General features: G+C 44.0%; 1 protein-coding gene across 1 annotated transcript; it reads right to left on the bottom strand.

The window, feature by feature from the left end:
* Nucleotides 1–3,554: 3,554 nt before the first annotated feature.
* Nucleotides 3,555–18,235, bottom strand: dennd11.L (DENN domain containing 11 L homeolog). Its single transcript, NM_001096109.1, is given in 9 exon segments — nt 3,555–6,055; nt 7,474–7,542; nt 8,551–8,701; nt 9,490–9,621; nt 9,803–9,941; nt 10,130–10,277; nt 11,362–11,520; nt 13,111–13,210; nt 17,979–18,235. Coding segments are annotated over 9 exon segments (1,305 nt in total). The 5' UTR covers nt 18,190–18,235; the 3' UTR covers nt 3,555–5,859.
* Nucleotides 18,236–19,990: the final 1,755 nt, after the last annotated feature.

Raw genomic sequence — 19,990 nt, 5'->3', positions numbered from 1 at the left:
TACCTATTGGATCTGTCTCCGAAGTGATGGTTTCGTGGGTTGGAAGGTAAGGGCCCTGCCGGGTAGGGGGTCTGCATGGGGCCAATTAATTTTACGAAATCGGGATTTCGTCTGAATCCTTCATGAAAGATTTAGCCGTAAACCAAACTGAATCTGAATTTGCATATGCAAATTAGGGACAGGAAGGGGGGAAAAGTGGGAAAAACATTTATGTAATTTTCCTTCCCGAACCCTAATTTGCAAATGCAAATTCAGATGCGTTAAACTAAATGCTAACGATAATCTGAATATAACATGCACTCCTGGAGCCAAGCGGTGCCGATAAAACTTGATTGTATTCCAATTTGCTAAAACAATAGGTCCTAACGCGTTTCGCATCTAGAGATAAAACTTGATTTTATTCCAGTTTGCTAAAACAATAGGCCCGAACAACGTGTTTCGCATGTAGATATAAAACTTAATTTTATTCCAGTTTGCTAAAACAATAGGCCCGAACAACGTGTTTCGCATGTAGATATAAAACTTAATTTTATTCCAGTTTGCTAAAACAATAGGCCCGAACAACGTGTTTCGCATGTAGATATAAAACTTGATTTTATTCCAGTTTGCTAAAACAATAGGCCCGAACAACGCGTTTCGCATCTAGAGCTAAAACTTGATTTTAATTGTTTGCTAAAACAATAGGTCCTAACGCGTTTCGCATCTAGATATAAAACTTGATTTGATTCCAGTTTGCTAAAACAATAGGCCCGAACAACGCGTTTCACATCTAGAGATAAAACTTGATTTTATTCCAGTTTGCTAAAACAATAGGCCCGAACAACGTGTTTCGCATGTAGATATAAAACTTAATTTTATTCCAGTTTGCTAAAACAATAGGCCCGAACAACGCGTTTCGCATCTAGAGATAAAACTTGATTTTATTCCAGTTTGCTAAAACAATAGGTCCTAACGCGTTTCGCATCTAGATATAAAACTTGATTTGATTCCAGTTTGCTAAAATAGGCCCGAACAACGCGTTTCGCATCTAGAGATAAAACTTGATTTTATTCCAGTTTGCTAAAACAATAGGCTCGAACAACGTGTTTCGCATGTAGATATAAAACTTGATTTTATTCCAGTTTGCTAAAACAATAGGCCCGAACAACGTGTTTCGCATCTAGAGATAAAACTTGATTTTATTCCAGTTTGCTAAAACAATAGGCCCGAACAACGTGTTTCGCATCTAGAGATAAAACTTGATTTTATTCCAGTTTGCTAAAACAATAGGCCCGAACAACGCGTTTCGCATCTAGAGCTAAAACTTGATTTTATTTGTTTGCTAAAACAATAGGTCCTAACGCGTTTCGCATCTAGATATAAAACTTGATTTGATTCCAGTTTGCTAAAATAGGCCCGAACAACGCGTTTCGCATCTAGAGATAAAACTTGATTTTATTCGTTTGCTAAAACAATAGGCCCGAACAACGTGTTTCGCATGTAGATATAAAACTTGATTTTATTCCAGTTTGCTAAAACAATAGGCCCGAACAACGCGTTTCGCATCTAGAGCTAAAACTTGATTTTAATTGTTTGCTAAAACAATAGGTCCTAACGCGTTTCGCATCTAGAGATAAAACTTGATTTGATTCCAGTTTGCTAAAACAATAGGCCCGAACAACGCGTATCACATCTAGAGATAAAACTTGATTTTATTCCCATTGGCTAAAACAAGAGGTCCCAACGCGTTTATTTAACCCTTTGCTTATCACAGATGGGAGAATCTATTGTAGTCCAATGACTCTCGGACAAACATCGTCGATACTTACATGAAAGCCATCACGGCCTAAGGGTTAAAGCAAATTCGCTGCAGCGAATGAACAGCCTGCGAGTGGGACAGAGAGATGGAGGATTGATAAGGGTTTCTATTGTTTGCACAGTTTCTTATTCCCATCCTGTTAATGATTCCACGATAATTCGACATCGCTGAGATCTGATTGGTGGAGACACACGGGAAGGAGATTGGGGTTCGTTGTACCGCACTCACTGTCAGGTTCAGGGTACGCGTGGCATTTAGACCCTAGATTAGCTGGCAGTTGGCCGCCGCCCCCTAGTGGTGAATTCTATTTTAGAGAACTAGGTATCGTCCCCAATTAAAGGGGATATAAGCCCATTGATAAAACCTTTGGCCAATTAAAGGGGTAGGAGGCCACTCAACAGCCTGTTGGGGAAACACAGACACCCTTAAAAAAAACTGCAAGTTGATAATAAATCCAGTTTTATTTAATTCACAGCAAAGAGCAGTCAGAGGCCCTCCGATATGTGCAATACCTCCTCTATACAAGAACATGCTGCCCTCCAGCCCTATTAGGCACTGGAAGCTTGGATTAAAGGGGAACTCCACCCGTGCACCATGAAAGACGCTCTTATGAGTGGCTTTTTAATCCGAGCGGTGAGTGGACTTACCCTTTAAACAAATGGAATCTTTAGGTTTCTGATCTTCTGTACAAACGTTAGCTTAGTAAATATCTCATTTTACCCCCCCACTGCAAAATATACACAATATCGCCCCCTACAGGAAAGACGTGGTACACTGGCTTATCATTAGCAACACGGAGAGGGAGGGAGTTACAAAATGTACATTGGAATCCGAGCAATAACAGAAAGGCAGTGGTTAAAGTACAAGGACTACGTTTCCCAGCAACCCCCTGTGAGAGGTGTGAAATCAGTCATAGAAACAGAGGATGCTGGGACATGACAAATCGAGAGGACCCTCGCTCACCGCGCCCCCCCCCACCACCACCACCTTGGTGAGGTCCGCATGTCACTGATCCCAGGCACTTTCATTGGATCACATGACAGACAGACTGATACCCCATGTCCAATCCCCTCTTAGGTTTATTCCCAGAAGGAGATGCCCCATATAACCCCCAACCAATCACCTCTCCCCCTCAGTGCACTTCTTCTTTATCCAATACAAAGTATTTCAACGAAACATATAAGTTAACAGCAGTTCAGTCATTATTAATATTAATTACTATTCCAGTGTCTCAGTCATTGGTCCGTTAGGAAGGGGCGGAGTGTCCGAGGCTCTGTTTGTCTGATTGGTCCTGTCCAGATTCTCTTACTGGCTTATTAGGATTTTCTTATTATTAAAAAAAAGAGTATATTCTATCCAGCAAGCTGCGATGACTTAGCGGGGCCCCACTTCAACTGTCTAGACCACTGCCAATTACACAGGTCCCAGGAGACCAGTGAGCTAATACAAGAGCATGCTGCCCTCCAGCCCTATTAGGCACTGGAAGCTTGGATTAAAGGGGAACTCCACCCGTGCACCATGAACTTAATAGTAGTGATAACTGATGGACCCCTTCTTTTGAGCAGGGTCGCCATTAGGGAAGGACACGTAGGAGTCCTGTTAGGGGCCCCAGAAATTAATTGCAGGCTACAGAAGGGACAAGGACTGGGGCATTAAGCAGACAGAGGCTGAGAACCCAAAGGGTGGAGGGCTCTCCCATTAAAGAGGTTGTTCACCTTTAAATTAGTATGATGTAGAGAGGGATATTCTGAGACAATTTGCAATTGGTCTTCATTTTTTATTATTTGTCGTTTTTGAGTTATTTAGCTTTTTATTCAGCAGCTCTCCAGTTTGCAATTTTAGCCATCTGGTTGCTAGGGTCCAAATTCCCATAGCAACCAGGCACGGATTTAAATAAGACTTGAATAGGAGAGGGACTGAATAGAATGACGAGTAAGAAAAAGTAGCAATAACAATACATTTGTAGCCTTACAGAGCATGTTTTTTTTAGAAGGGGTCGGCGACCCCCTTTTCAAAACTGGAGTCAGAAGAAAAACGCAAATAATTAAAACTATAAAAACGAAACAGCGAAGAGTTGCTTAGAATTAGCCGTTCTATAACCTGCTAAAAGTTAACTTAAAGGTGAACCGCCCCTTGAAGGCATTGTTTCTTCTGTTTGGAGTAAATTATCAAGGGCAAGTTCAAGTGGTTATTAATTAAAGGCAAAGTAATGGCAATGAAATTGGGAGATGCTGTAAATCATTTTTAGGAAATGATGCCTTAAAAAACAAAAAAACACTAATACCTTTGCAGCTTGTAGTACCGCTTATAACCAGAGTGGCTGGGGGTGCATCTCCCAAAAGTAGTGCACCCCTCCATTCAATAAGCAGAGAGAGAGGTCTACAGTTCTATTCTACATGTATCAATTAGGGATGCAGCGAATCCAGGATTTGGTTCGGTATTTGGCCTTTTTCAGCAGGATTCGGATTCCAAACCCAAATCCTTATTTGCTGATGTAAATTAGGGGCAGGGAGTGAAATCATGTGACGGTCACAAAACAAGGAAGGAAAAAATATTTTCCCCTTCCCACCCTATAATTTGCATATGATAATTAGGATTTGGTTCGGTATTTGACCTTTTTCAGCAGGATTCAGATTCCAAACCAGAATCCTTATTTGCTTATGTAAATTAGGGGCAGGGAGGGAAATCACGTGACTGTCAATAAAACAAGGAAGTAAAAAATATTTTCCCCTTCCCACCCTATAATTTGCATATGAAAATTAGGATTTGGTTCAGGATTCGGCCTTTTGCAGCAGGATTTGGATTCGGCCAAACCAAAATTTTTATATGCAAATTATAGGGTGGGAAGGGGAAAACATTTGGTTACTTCCTTGTTTTGTGACAGTCACATGATTTTACTCCCTGCCCCTAATTTGCATATGCAGAATTCAGCCAAATCCTGCTGAAAAAGGCCAAACCAAATCCTAATTTGCAAATGGAAATTAGGGATGGGGAGTGAAATTGTGTGACTTTTTGTCATAAAACAAGTTTAAAAAGGTTTCCCATCCCTAATTTGCATATGCAAATTAGGATCCGGTTCAGTCCTTTTTCAGCAGGATTCGGCCAAATTCTTCTACCCGACCAAGCTAATCCTAATTTGCATATGCAAATTAGGGGAGGGAAATCACGTGACTTTGTAACAAAACAAGTAAAAGACGTTTTTCCTCTTCCCACTCCTAATTATGCATATGCAAATTAGGATTCATTTCGGGATTCGGCCATTTTCAGCAGGATTTGGATTCAGTCAAATCCATGTGCCCGCCCAAACTGAATCCTAATTTGCATATGCAAATTAGGGGCGGGGAGCGAAATCACATGACCTTGTCTCAAAACAAGCAAATAAATGTTTCCCTTTCCCTAATTTGCATATGCAAATTAGGATTTGGTTTAGGACTTTTTCAGCAGGATTTGGATTCGGCAAATTAGAGGCGGGGAGGGAAATCGCATGACTTTTTGTCACAAAACAAGGAAGTAAAAAATGTTTTCCTCTTCTCCTGCAAATTAGGATCCGGCCTTTTTCAGCAGGATTATGAATAGGCCGAATCCTTCTGCCCGGCCGAACTGAATCCTAATTCGCAAATGCAAATTAGGATTTGGTTCGCCCGAATCTTTCACGAAGGATTCAGCCGAATCCAGAATAGTGGATTCAGTGCATCCCTAGTATTTATTTATATGGCATTAGTCTGGGTCAGAGGGGAGTGGGAAATAACCATCAGTATCCAATCAAATTCATCAGAGCCAGCACCCGCCCCCTTCATATATAAAGAGGAATCCCAGAGTGTTGCTCCATTGTACTAATAAAGTCATGGGATCCTGTTACAGATCATTGTGCCCTGGGCTATTGGAACTCCATCTAATGCAACACTACAAGCTTCCTGGCAGGGGATGCTGGGAGTTGTAGTCATGCAACATTTGGAGAACCCCGTATACTGCATCGTCTTATGTAAGGGGGTTGTGTTGGGGGTGATGCTCCTTTTGCTGCTCCATCAGCAGTCGATTAGTCACTAGGGGGAGCCAGAGAGTCAGGGGCAGCAGGGGTTGTCAATAACCAACATCAGGTCGAAGCCATAAACTTCCAGCAGGTCCATGAGAAAAGTGCGGTCCCCGTGGGGGTCGAGCCCCATGCTGCGGGCATGCTCGGCCGTCAGAGTCTTGTCCTGGCTCGAGGCCACTTCTAGCAGCGTCTGGAATATCCGGTTGTTCTGTTCCATAAAGAACCTGCGGGGGAAGAGTTGTAACATGTGACGCATACAAACAGAACTAGCAGCCAACCTCCTGCCTATAGAAGGGTTAATGTTCCCTTTAATATCCAGTTTTATATATAAACGGAGATGCAGGACTCCAGTCTGCCACTAGGGGGTGTAATGACCTACATCTCTAGTACTGCAGTGTTATAGCATCAAGCAAAGCCTTTATCTACTTCCTTCAGCCCAGAAGCATTGTGGGTAAATGTGGGACTTACAGGAAAACACTTGCCTCCCATTTCCCTTAGTATTTTCCTGAAGTCTTTCTATAGAGAGAATAATAATGAGATCAGTCGATCATTCCAATCCCTGGAACGAGGGCTGTTCCCCCTCCCACTCACCAGATTTCTGTTTGAGCTTCGCAAGGCACCGACTTTATATCCAGCACCAAAAACAAATATTTGCTTTGACTCCAATGTTATCAGTACATACGGAAATGTAACAACTGCGTCCTACTAATATTATAGTAACGTGGGAAATAAACCCAATGCATTAAGTACTAAGCACAATTCAGCAGGAACAGTCCCTAAGTTTGCTCATAGTCTGTACAGAGAGATGCCATAAAACTATGGCAGCATAGGTATTCCCTGTACTAAGCACAATTCAGCAGGAACATCCCCCTAAGTTTGCTCATAGTCTGTACAGAGATATCCCATAAAACTATGGCAGCATAAGTATCCCCTGTACTAAGCACAATTCAGCAGGAACAGTCCCCTAAGTTTGCTCATAGTCTGTACAGAGAGATCCCATAAAACTATGGCAGCATAGGTATTCCCCTGTACTAAGCACAATTCAGCAGGAACATCCCCCTAAGTTTGCTCATAGTCTGTACAGAGATATCCCATAAAACTATGGCAGCATAGGTATTCCCTGTACTAAGCACAATTCAGCAGAAACAGCGCCTAAGTTTGCTCATAGTCTGTAATGAGAGAGATCCCATAAAACTATGGCAGCATAGGTATCCCCTGTACTAAGCACAATTCAGCAGGAACAGTCCCCTAAGTTTGCTCATAGTCTGTACAGAGAGATCCCATAAAACTATGGCAGCATAGGTATTCCCTGTACTAAGCACAATTCAGCAGGAACAGTCCCCTAAGTTTGCTCATAGTCTGTACAGAGAGATCCCATAAAACTATGACAGCATAGGTATTCCTCTGTACTAAGCACAATTCAGCAGGAACAGCCCCTACGTTTGCTCATAGTCTGTACAGAGAGATCCCATAAAACTATGGCAGCATAGGTATTCCCTGTACTAAGCACAATTCAGCAGGAACAGTCCCCTAAGTGAACAGAGACCAATGTGACTAAGGGACACCCAATGCTACTGTTTGCTCACCACAATATACAGAATTATATATCTAATAATACAGACGGTGTGGGCAGAGCACTTACAGAATAAATAAATCCTCTTCGCAGGAACCGCAGTCTCCATCCACTTCCTGAGAGTACATCAGGAGCTGCCTGTAAGGAAAGAGGGTGTAACATTAACTATGAACTCAATATTCATAGCACTCCTAATATAAAGGAACCCATATGTATAAATACAAATATACAGAGAAGGAATGTTCTGGGCACACAATAAGCTATACCCTCATACTGTATTGTCTAAGGGAATCAATATGGCACCTCCCTCCTCCCTTATGTATAAATACAAATATACAGAGAAGGAATGTTCTGGGCACACAATAAGCTATACCCTCATACTGTACTGTCTAAGGGAATCAATATGGCACCTCCTCCTCCCATATGTATAAATACAAATATACAGAGAAGGAATGTTCTGGGCACACAATAAGCTATACCCTCATACTGTACTGTCTAAGGGAATCAATATGGCACCTCCCTCCTCCCATATGTATAAATACAAATATACAGAGAAGGAATGTTCTGGGCACACAATAAGCTATACCCTCATACTGTACTGTCTAAGGGAATCAATATGGCACCTCCCTCCTCCCATATGTATAAATACAAATATGCAGAGAAGGAATGTTCTGGGCACACAATAAGCTATACCCTCATACTGTACTGTCTAAGGAAATCAATATGGCACCTCCCTCCTCCCATATGTATAAATACAAATATACAGAAAAGGAATGTTCTGGGCACACAATAAGCTATACCCTCATACTGTACTGTATAAGGGAATCAATATGGCACCTACCTCCTCCCATATGTATAAATACAGATATACAGAGAAGGAATGTTCTGGGCACACAATAAGCTATACCCTCATACTGTACTGTCTAAGGGAATCAATATGGCACCTCCTCCTCCCATATGTATAAATACAAATATACAGAGAAGGAATGTTCTGGGCACACAATAAGCTATACCCTCATACTGTACTGTCTAAGGGAATCAATATGGCACCTCCTCCTCCCATATGTATAAATACAAATATACAGAGAAGGAATGTTCTGGGCACACAATAAGTTGAAGAGTTATAATGGAAGGTTCAGGTCTCACCTCTGGTCATTGAGCCGCTGATACTTCTCTTTATCAGCGCTGTTGACCCGCAACAATGGCTGAAGGTGCTCTCGGTGGGTTTTTACATTTTGGTTATCCATATACACATCATACAGGTCCTGCTTCTGCTCAAAGATCTTTTCTGTGGTGCCTGAATGAACATCACATAACAGGGGGGAAAGAGTTAAAAACAGGCTATTGAAATGTGTTTCTATGAATTTCTACTTTATTACCTCTGTCTAGTTCAGAGCTGTAAAGGGACGGTTCCTGCTGAATTGTGCTTAGTACAGGGAATACCTATGCTGCCATAGTTTTATGGGATCTCTCTCTACAGACTATGAGCAAACTTAGGGGCTGTTCCTGCTGAATTGTGCTTAGTACAGGGATTACCTATGCTGCCATAGTTTTATGGGATCTCTCTCTACAGACTATGAGCAAACTTAGGGGCTGTTCCTGCTGAATTGTGCTTAGTACAGAGGAATACCTATGCTGCCATAGTTTTATGGGATCTCTCTGTACAGACTATGAGCAAACTTAGGGGACTGTTCCTGCTGAATTGTGCTTAGTACAGGGAATACCTATGCTGCCATAGTTTTATGGGGATCTCTCTGTACAGACTATGAGCAAACTTAGGGGACTGTTCCTGCTGAATTGTGCTTAGTACAGGGAATACCTATGCTGCCATAGTTTTATGGGATCTCTCTGTACAGACTATGAGCAAACTTAGGGGACTGTTCCTGCTGAATTGTGCTTAGTACAGGGAATACCTATGCTGCCATAGTTTTATGGGATCTCTCTGTACAGACTGCTAAAACTAAGGGGCTGTTCCTGCTGAATTGTGCTTAGTACAGAGGATACCAACACTGGGAGAAACGAGAGGATGCTACAAATTAAAGGTCACACAATACAGAGAGAAAAGAAAAAGAAGGAGATACTCACAGGCCACGTAGGAACCTTCCCCATCCAGAGACTGGATATCGGCCACATTTACGTAGAAGAAAGGTTTGGACTCCGGGGCGGTCGCTCCGATACCAGGGAGAGTGACATTGGCCAGGCAGCAACAGCAATAAACTGCAGAGCCAATCAGAGACAAGGATTAAGGTGAGCAGGATTATGGGAAACATAATACTGAAGGGAAGAAACATTAAAGGGGAAGTTAATTTTAAAATTAACTGTTTGCCCTTCAACCCCCTTACTGCCCCTTCCCTCTCACAACAGGGTATTGACAACCCTTTAAGTGCCCCCAATTCACCTCGATAGCAGACGACTCCGACGGGCGGGGGGGAAAATATGAGGATTCGCTTCCGGAGCAGCGCAAACTTCCACAGCACAAAGATCTGCTCCCCGAAAAACTTGATGAATTGGGACATGCAGCCGGCGGGGTGGGTTATCTGGAAATGGGGAAAATAAAAGACACCCCCAGTTAAATTCCACCCCCGATAAATATATCCCAGTGACTGAGAGAAACAGGATCTGCGTGTCCTTTAAATGTTGGGAGATGTAGTTCAAAAACACCCTGTGATGGGAGTTTTTGTGGGTGAAAGTCGAGGTACTTGTCCTTTAAGAGAATAATTCTGACCTTCATCTCGGGGTACAGGTGCTTGTGTACAGGGGGGAGCCAGTGCAGGGCAGGTTGGCAGGTTTGGGGCCCCACGGGCAGGACCCCCTTCTTGTCTTCATAGAAAGCCTCTAATGGAGTGTAATGGCCGGGGATCTCCAGCTGGTGCCTGAGGGGTGAGACAGAATTTAGGGTCACAGTCCCCTCCCTACAGCACCCACAGAGTTAATAAGGGCCACAGGGGCAGGTTGTAGCACCTCCCTAAATCCCCACCCAATATCTCACCCCTTCCCCATTATGCCCATCCCTTTCCCCAAATGCCCACCCCCCACAGAACCCTCAACCGTGCCCTAAAATTACTCAACCTTCCCCAGCACCCCAATCCCTGCGCTATTCCTCTTCTGAGCATCCGCACCCCTAAATCTCTTTACCCATCTCTGCACCCCTCACCTAAATCATTCTCTGCTCCCCAACATCTCAACCCTACATCCTTCTGCCCTCCCCAATATTCCCACCACTAAATCTCTCACCGCCCCCACTTCTAAATCCATTTCACCCCGGCACCCCAACCCCTAAATCCATTTCACCCCAACCCCTAAATCCATTTCACCCCAACCCCTAAATCCATTTCACCCCAACCCCTAAATCCATTTCACCCCAACTCCTAAATCCATTTTACCCCAACCCCTAAATCCATTTCACCCCAACCCCTAAATCCATTTCTCCCCAACCCCTAAATCCATTTCTCCCCAACCCCTAAATCCATTTCACCCCAACTCCTAAATCCATTTCACCCCAACCCCTAAATCCTTCTCGCCTACTGAGAAACCTATTACCCCAAATCCCTCTGCTCTCCCCAACTTTCCCACCCCTAAATCCCTCATCATTTCCAAGCACCCCCACTCCTAAATCCATTGCACCCCCTACTCCTAAATACATCTCCTCTCTCCCCAACCCCCTTACCCCTAAATCCATTTCCACTCCACAGAACCTTCACCCCATATCCCTGTTCCAACCCAGCACCCCTACCCTGTGCCTTTCCCCCCTCCCCTGCATTGTGACCCTAAATGATTAAATGTTCCCCATCACCCACACCCTTAAAACTTTTGCTGCTCAACAGCCCCCCAAATAACCCTCTGCAATCCACAGCGTCCCCTTCACCCCACCCCTTCTCACAACTCTCTCCAACCCCCCAAATTTCAATTCCCTTCCCCCGATTTTCCCCCTTTTTTCATCATTAATCTCCCACTCACCGGACTTGGTTCTCCAGGAAGTGCATGTAGCGATACAGGAGGGTGTAGGAGGGGGACAGGACCCCCACGGATTTCATGCGAGCCCCCCGCTCCAGCTCACTCTCCACCGGCATGTTAGCGAAGCAGGCGAGTCCGAAGAAGCCCCCTTTGCGGAAATATCTGTGGGAGACAAGCAACTTCCCAAAGTCACATCTCCTCCAGGTCTGTTAATCATTGCTACATTGTTTGAGGAGTCAGAACCAGCAGCTCAGACAATGTAAACAGCTACTGCTTCTACAAATGCTTCAGTTTGGGTTTATTTCCCCTTTAAGTGCCTCAATCTGAGAATAAAGCCGCAGATATTTGCTTCTCAGGGATGAATATTTTATGGGATTAGGCACAAAATTAATAACCCCGCGATGACTACAGAGACACTGGAGAGAGAGGAGGATTCTGGGTAACACGTTTGGCCCAGATTCCACAATGAAAACAGATGGAGGCGTCTGAATAAATCTCTCATTTACTGACGGACACGGGATTTACTATTCTGTTTATTCACAAGGAAACTTGAGTAAAATAGTCAGCTTCTTTAAAGGGGAAATATTAGGTTTTATTGATTTTTCCCTACTGCATTAATGTTTCTCATTGCATACCTTTAACCCTGTACTAAGCACAATTCAGCAGGAACAGTCCTTAAATTTGCTCATAGTCTGTACAGAGAGATCCCATAAAACTATGGCAGCATAGGTATTCACTGTACTAAGCACAATTCAGCAGGAACAGTCCCCTAAGTTTGCTCATAGTCTGTACAGAGAGATCCCATAAAACTATGGCAGCATAGGTATTCCCCTGTACTAAGCACAATTCAGCAGGAACAGTCCCTAAGTTTGCTCATAGTCTGTACAGAGAGATCCCATAAAACTATGGCAGCATAGGTATTCCCTGTACTAAGCACAATTCAGCAGGAACAGTCCCTAAGTTTGCTCATAGTCTGTACAGAGAGATCCCATAAAACTATGGCAGCATAGGTATTCCCTGTACTAAGCACAATTCAGTAGGAACAGTCCCCTACGTTTGCTCATAGTCAGTACAGAGAGATCCCATAAAACTATGGCAGCATAGATATTCCCTGTACTAAGCACAATTCAGCAGGAACAGTCCCCTAAGTTTGCTCATACTCTGTACAGAGAGATACCATAAAACTATGGCAGCATAGGTATTCCCCTGTACTAAGCACAATTCAGCAGGAACAGCCCCTAAGTTTGCTCATAGTCTGTACAGAGAGATCCCATAAAACTATGGCAGCATAGGTATCCCCTTGTACTAAGCACAATTCAGCAGGAACAGCCCCTAAGTTTGCTCATAGTCTGTACAGAGAGATCCCATAAAACTATGGCAGCATAGGTATTCCCTGTACTAAGCACAATTCAGCAGGAACAGTCCCTAAGTTTGCTCATAGTCTGTACAGAGAGATCCCATAAAACTATGGCAGCATAGGTATTCCCTGTACTAAGCACAATTCAGCAGGAACAGTCCCTAAGTTTGCTCATAGTCTGTACAGAGAGATCCCATAAAACTATGGCAGCATAGGTATTCCCTGTACTAAGCACAATTCAGCAGGAACAGTCCCCTAAGTTTGCTCATAGTCTGTACAGAGAGATCCCATAAAACTATGGCAGCATAGGTATTCCCTGTACTAAGCACAATTCAGCAGGAACAGCCTCATCAGTTTGCTCATAGCACACAGCAAGTGGGAGGGATCGCACTCACATGAAATCAGACTGGACACGGTGAGAGCCACTGGCCATTGACTTGAATTCTACCCCCTCCAGGTCGATGTCGTGGGGGCGGCACCATTCTACAATATTACCTGGGGGAACGAAGGAACAGCTGGTTAGACATGAAAAACTGGATCCCAATGTATGAGATGCCCCTCCCCCATGCCATATTCTCTTTAATCCTATCTCCATGTCCATCTTACTTCCCCTTTTATCCACCAGATAAAGATATAGATCAGCTCTGTGCAGTGAGTCCATTAACTGTCACATGACCTGTCACATGGCCACGGGGGAGGAAGGAACCAAATTGATCTGTTATAGTCACAGCTGGGCCCAGGGCTCTCCACATGGACAGCAATAATATATATACTGTGCGCCCAGAACATTCCTTCTCTGTATATTTGTATTTATACATATGGGAGGAGGTGCCATATTGATTCCCTTAGACAGTACAGTATGAGGGTATAGCTTATTGTGTGCCCAGAACATTCCTTCTCTGTATATTTGTATTTATACATATGGGAGGAGGGAGGTGCCATATTGATTCCCTTAGACAGTACAGTATGAGGGTATAGCTTATTGTGTGCCCAGAACATTCCTTCTCTGTATATTTGTATTTATACATATGTGAGGAGGAGGTGCCATATTGATTCCCTTAGACAGTACAGTATGAGGGTATAGCTTATTGTGTGCCCAGAACATTCCTTCTCTGTATATTTGTATTTATACATATGGGAGGAGGGAGGTGCCATATTGATTCCCTTAGACAGTACAGTATGAGGGTATAGCTTATTGTGTGCCCAGAACATTCCTTCTCTGTATATTTGTATTTATACATATGGGAGGAGGTGCCATATTGATTCCCTTAGACAGTACAGTATGAGGGTATAGCTTATTGTGTGCCCAGAACATTCCTTCTCTGTATATTTGTATTTATACATATGGGAGGAGGAGGTGCCATATTGATTCCCTTAGACAGTACAGTATGAGGGTATAGCTTATTGTGTGCCCAGAACATTCCTTCTCTGTATATTTGTATTTATACATATGGGAGGAGGTGCCATATTGATTCCCTTAGACAGTACAGTATGAGGGTATAGCTTATTGTGTGCCCAGAACATTCCTTCTCTGTATATTTGTATTTATACATATGGGAGGAGGGAGGTGCCATATTGATCCCTTAGACAGTACAGTATGAGGGTATAGCTTATTGTGTGCCCAGAACATTCCTTCTCTGTATATTGTATTTATACATATGGGAGGAGGTGCCATATTGATTCCCTTAGACAGTACAGTATGAGGGTATAGCTTATTGTGTGCCCAGAACATTCCTTCTCTGTATATTTGTATTTATACATATGGGAGGAGGAGGTGCCATATTGATTCCCTTAGACAGTACAGTGTGAGGGTATAGCTTATTGTGTGCCCAGAACATTCCTTCTCTGTATATTTGTATTTATACATATGGGAGGAGGAGGTGCCATATTGATTCCCTTAGACAGTACAGTATGAGGGTATAGCTTATTGTGTGCCCAGAACATTCCTTCTCTGTATATTTGTATTTATACATATGGGAGGAGGTGCCATATTGATTCCCTTAGACAGTACAGTATGAGGGTATAGCTTATTGTGTGCCCAGAACATTCCTTCTCTGTATATTTGTATTTATACATATGGGAGGAGGGAGGTGCCATATTGATTCCCTTAGACAGTACAGTATGAGGGTATAGCTTATTGTGTGCCCAGAACATTCCTTCTCTGTATATTTGTATTTATACATATGGGAGGAGGAGGTGCCATATTGATTCCCTTAGACAGTACAGTATGAGGGTGGAGCTTATTGCTGCCCGTATTAACCCTTTATACAGTATTTGGGAATGTGAAGTCCCAGATGGAAAGTGAAGTCAACAGAAGTTTAGTTTCTCGAGTCCCCGGGATTAATAGAAAGTAACTTCCTAAACCTCAGAGCAGACAGAGACTGTGACTCACGTAGGTCTGTGTTCCACTCATTACATTTATCCCTTTCTGCTCTCCGGTTCCGACTCTTGAAACTCCTCCACCAGGTCTGTTAATCAGCCGACTGTTGCTACATTGTTTCAGGAGTCTGAACATAAGGTTTTGCATTTACACAAGTGATCTGGAGTCGTTTCAGTGCTTGCCTTGGTTTGGAAGCATTCTACATGGATCAATTGAGAGTGAGCTATAGTTTTCTACTGGCTGGGGCCATTCTAATGGTCAGTGGCTGATACTTCCAGAAGGGCAAGCAACATGGCAGCTTCCAGCATGTGTACAATCACTGTGCTTTTATATTAAACGTTCTTTCCCTTTGTGTGACTAGTGTCAGCGCTAAATGCCAAATCAAATAAAAATCCCAAACTGACAGATATTGGGTTAATGTGCCATGCGTCAGCCAGGGATCTGTTATACAGGACAATCTCCTCCCCCATGGCCCGTGCCAATGCCACATCACAGAGCGCGCGAGCCAGATCATATGGCAGCTCCCTCCTCCCATATGTATAAATACAAATATACAGAGAAGGAATGCTCTGGGCACACAATAAGCTATACCCTCATACTGTACTGTCTAAGGGAATCAATATGGCACCTCCTCCCATATGTATAAATATACAGAGAAGGAATGTTCTGGGCACACAATAAGCTATACCCTCATACTGTACTGTCTAAGGGAATCAATATGGCACCTCCTCCCATATGTATAAATACAAATATACAGAGAAGGAATGTTCTGGGCACACAATAAGCTATACCCTCATACTGTACTGTCTAAGGGAATCAATATGGCACCTCCTCCTCCCATATGTATAAATATACAGAGAAGGAATGTTCTGGGCACACAATAAGCTATACCCTCATACTGTACTGTCTAAGGGAATCAATATGGCACCTCCTCCTCCCATATGTATAAATACAAATATACAGAGAAGGAATGTTGTGGGCACACAATAAACTATACCCCCATACTGTACTGTCTAAGGGAATCAATATGGCACCTCCTCCTCCCATATGTATAAATACAAATATACAGAGAAGGAATGTTCTGGGCACACAATAAGCTATACCCTCATACTGTACTTTCTAAGGGAATCAATATGGCACCTCCTCCCATATGTATAAATATACAGAGAAGGAATGTTCTGGGCACACAATAAGCTATACCCTCATACTGTACTGTCTAAGGGAATCAATATTGCACCTCCTCCTCCCATATGTATAAATACAAATATACAGAGAAGGAATGTTCTGGGCACACAATAAGCTATACCCTCATACTGTACTGTCTAAGGGAATCAATATGGCACCTCCTCCTCCCATATGTATAAATACAAATATACAGAGAAGGAATGTTCTGGGCACACAATAAGCTATACCCTCATACTGTACTGTCTAAGGGAATCAATATGGCACCTCCTCCCATATGTATAAATACAAATATACAGAGAAGGAATGTTCTGGGCACACAATAAGCTATACCCTCATACTGTACTGTCTAAGGGAATCAATATGGCACCTCCTCCCATATGTATAAATACAAATATACAGAGAAGGAATGTTCTGGGCACACAATAAGCTATACCCTCATTCTCTCTAGTCCAAGGATTCCCATCTTTTAGGGGAAGGGACGGCATTTGTATTGGCACTGGATGCCCATCCAGCCTGGCTATTAATAAAAGAGGTTGCCAAGCTTTCTTGCCCAATCTGGGAAGGAATTTAAATTGGCACAAACTGGTAATTTTCTATAGTTGGCAGTTGGAGGCTGTCATGGATCTCTGGCCTTGTTTGGGCATTAGACTAGCACAGGGGGCCATTTCCCGGGGTATCAGCACTGGCAGTTCCCTGGGACACACGGTTGGGCACTCAGACAGACAGACAGACACAGAGACAGACAGACACAGAGACAGACACAGAGAGACAGTCAGACAGAGAGAGACAGACATACAGTGAGAGAGAGAGAGAGAGAGAGACACACACAGACAGAAAGACATACAGATTGAGAGAGAGACAAACAGAGAGACAGACACAGAGAGACAGAGAGACATACAGAGAGAGAGACAGACAGAGAGACATACAGAGAGAGAGACAGACAGAGAGACACAGACACAGAGAGAGAGAGACATACAGAGAGAGAGACAGAAACAGAGACAGACACAGAGAGAGACAGACAGAGAGAGACACACATACAGAGATAGACAGACAGACAGAGAGAGAGAGAGAGTGACATACAGAGAGAGAGACAGAAACAGAGACAGACACAGAGAGACAGTCAGACAGAGAGAGACAGACATACAGTGAGAGAGAGAGAGAGAGAGACACACACAGACAGAAAGACATACAGATTGAGAGAGAGACAAACAGAGAGATAGACACAGAGAGACAGAGAGACAGACAGAGAGACATACAGAGAGAGAGACAGACAGAGAGACACAGACACAGAGAGAGAGAGACATACAGAGAGAGAGACAGAAACAGAGACAGACACAGAGAGAGACAGACAGAGAGAGACACACATACAGAGATAGACAGACAGACAGAGAGAGAGAGTGACATACAGAGAGAGAGACAGAAACAGAGACAGACACAGAGAGAGACAGACAGAGAGAGACACACATACAGAGATAGACAGACAGACAGAGAGAGAGAGTGACATACAGAGAGAGACAGACACCGAGAGAGACAGACAGACAGTCAGACAGAGAGAGAGAGATAGAGAGAGACAGACAGACAGTCAGACACAGAGAGAGAGATAGAGAGACAGACAGACAGAGACAGAAAGACATACAGATTGAGAGAGAGACAGACATACAGAGAGGGAGAGACAGACAGACAGGGGGTTGAACTCACCGCTCCGGGGATCGAATGTGACGACAAACACGGCGGCGATATGATCATCCTCCAGTTGGGGCAGCGGTGTGAGTTCTCCCGCGGGCCTCCGCTCCCAGGCTGCCCCGTAACCCTGCGCCCATCTCTCCCCTTGTTCTGTCTCTGGAGCTGGACTCACCCCCGGCCCCTCAGCCCAGTCCAAGAGCGGCGCCCGGTCCGTCCGCCTGGCCATTCCGCTAAGCGAAGCTGCCTCTCTCCATCCCCCGGGGAACCGGAAGTCTCTGGGCGGAGCCGGCCTGTCAATGGGACCTCTCTGCCTGCAGATTCGTGGAAGACATACAGCGATTTCACATTTCTATGTCACTTCCTGCACAAGCCAGCTGGGGATTGGATGTTTCAGGCTGTTCTGAGACAGGGACCTCTCTGATTGGTTCCTCTGTGCCATCCTCTGCCTGGCACCACTGGGCTTTTATCCTGAGCTGTAGCCTGTCTGCAAGGCATTCCCCTTACCTGCCCACCCCTGCCTGCTACAACTGAGTTTATCTTTGCAGTACTGCTCCTGGCACAGGTAGTATCTCCTGCCTATTTTATGGGCAGTGCCTTTAATTTACAGACAAGGGAGAGTTCCATTCATTCCCTGTTCAACAGTTAAAGGACAAGTAAACCTTTAAAATAAGTGAATGTACAATCAGATCTGATCAGAGCAGCCTCTTTCTTTCTCCTGACAACTTCCTTGACTACTTGGTGGTCAGACTGGTCAGAAACTGACCAGCAGGTGGCGCTGTTGTAACAAAATTCATTCATATTAACAGTACATGTATCCCTTAATATCTTGGAATTTAAAAAGAATAAATAATGAATGTACATTGCAAAAGTGCTTAGAATATCCTCCACATCAGTTTTACATTCACTTATTTTAAAGGTTAACTTATCCTTTAATTACAGACAAGAGGGAGTTCCATTTGTTCCCTGTTCATCAGTTAAACAAAATGCTGCGGTTGGCACTAAATAATGCACAAGCCTCACCGGCTAATATAACCTGAGCGGCCAAACTTGCCGGGGGCCTGGGCTATTTCTGGATTGGAAAGAAGAAGTCGGGTATCAAGGCCTGGCAGGGACATCGGATTAACCCTAGCCGTGCCAGTACACAAGCCCTAAATTGTTTCAGGAGTCAGAACCGGACATGATTGTGGCTCAGCACGGGCTTTTCTGTGTCTGTAACATGAAATCCAAGTCATTTTCAGCTGATTTCCCCTTTTTAGTGAAAGTGCAGAGAAACTGCGGGGAAAGGGGAAGTGGCAGCAGAAATGGGTCATTTAAGGTGTCTTAGGACTGAGCTCATTCTCCCACAGCCTGGGGTGTCTAGAATAATGAGCGGGGCTCTGAGCCAGTAACACTGGTATATTCTTGTACCCTCAGACCTCACCCTGTGTCATTAGGGAAATAAAGATCAAGTCCCGGATTTTTTTTAAAAGCTTATTCCCCTTAATCAGTGGTGTAAATATAGAGGTCACAGACCCCCCATGACTGTGAGGGGGGACAGGGGGCCCAGTATGGACAGATGAGACTTGGGTCGCCTGTGATTTCGCACGTGAAAGAAAATCCTTTTTTGTTCTCTAGTGTTGACTCTTGAGTCAGCTCATTCTGCTAAGCAGATGCTACATTGTTTCTGGAGTCAGAGCCAGCAGTTCAGCTAGACTTTAGTGAACCCGCTCATATCTGATGACACGCAGCCAATAAATAACAGGACGGGCTGGGGGAGGCTCAGGGGAGCTCCTTATTCCCAGAGGCGCCAGTGTCCTGCCCTCCAGTAGTGGAATCCATTACATGGAATATTTGGGGTGTTTCTCAGAACTTTGCTTTCCAGTTGTTCTGGTTCCTCCAGTTTCCCCGGGGACATGTAAATGACACAGATAATAGTAAAATGCACATTAAACCATGTTCCTCAGGGGGCATCTCATCTCCTGGGCCCCTCTATTCCTCCTGAGCCTCTTTATTCCTCCTAGGTCCCCTATATCTCCAGGGTCCCCAGC

Source organism: Xenopus laevis, chromosome 3L, assembly GCF_017654675.1.
Source record: "Xenopus laevis strain J_2021 chromosome 3L, Xenopus_laevis_v10.1, whole genome shotgun sequence".
Taxonomy (NCBI): domain Eukaryota; kingdom Metazoa; phylum Chordata; class Amphibia; order Anura; family Pipidae; genus Xenopus; species Xenopus laevis.
Note: the sequence above shows the minus strand (reverse complement) of the source record. Positions and strands in the feature narration are given on the sequence as shown.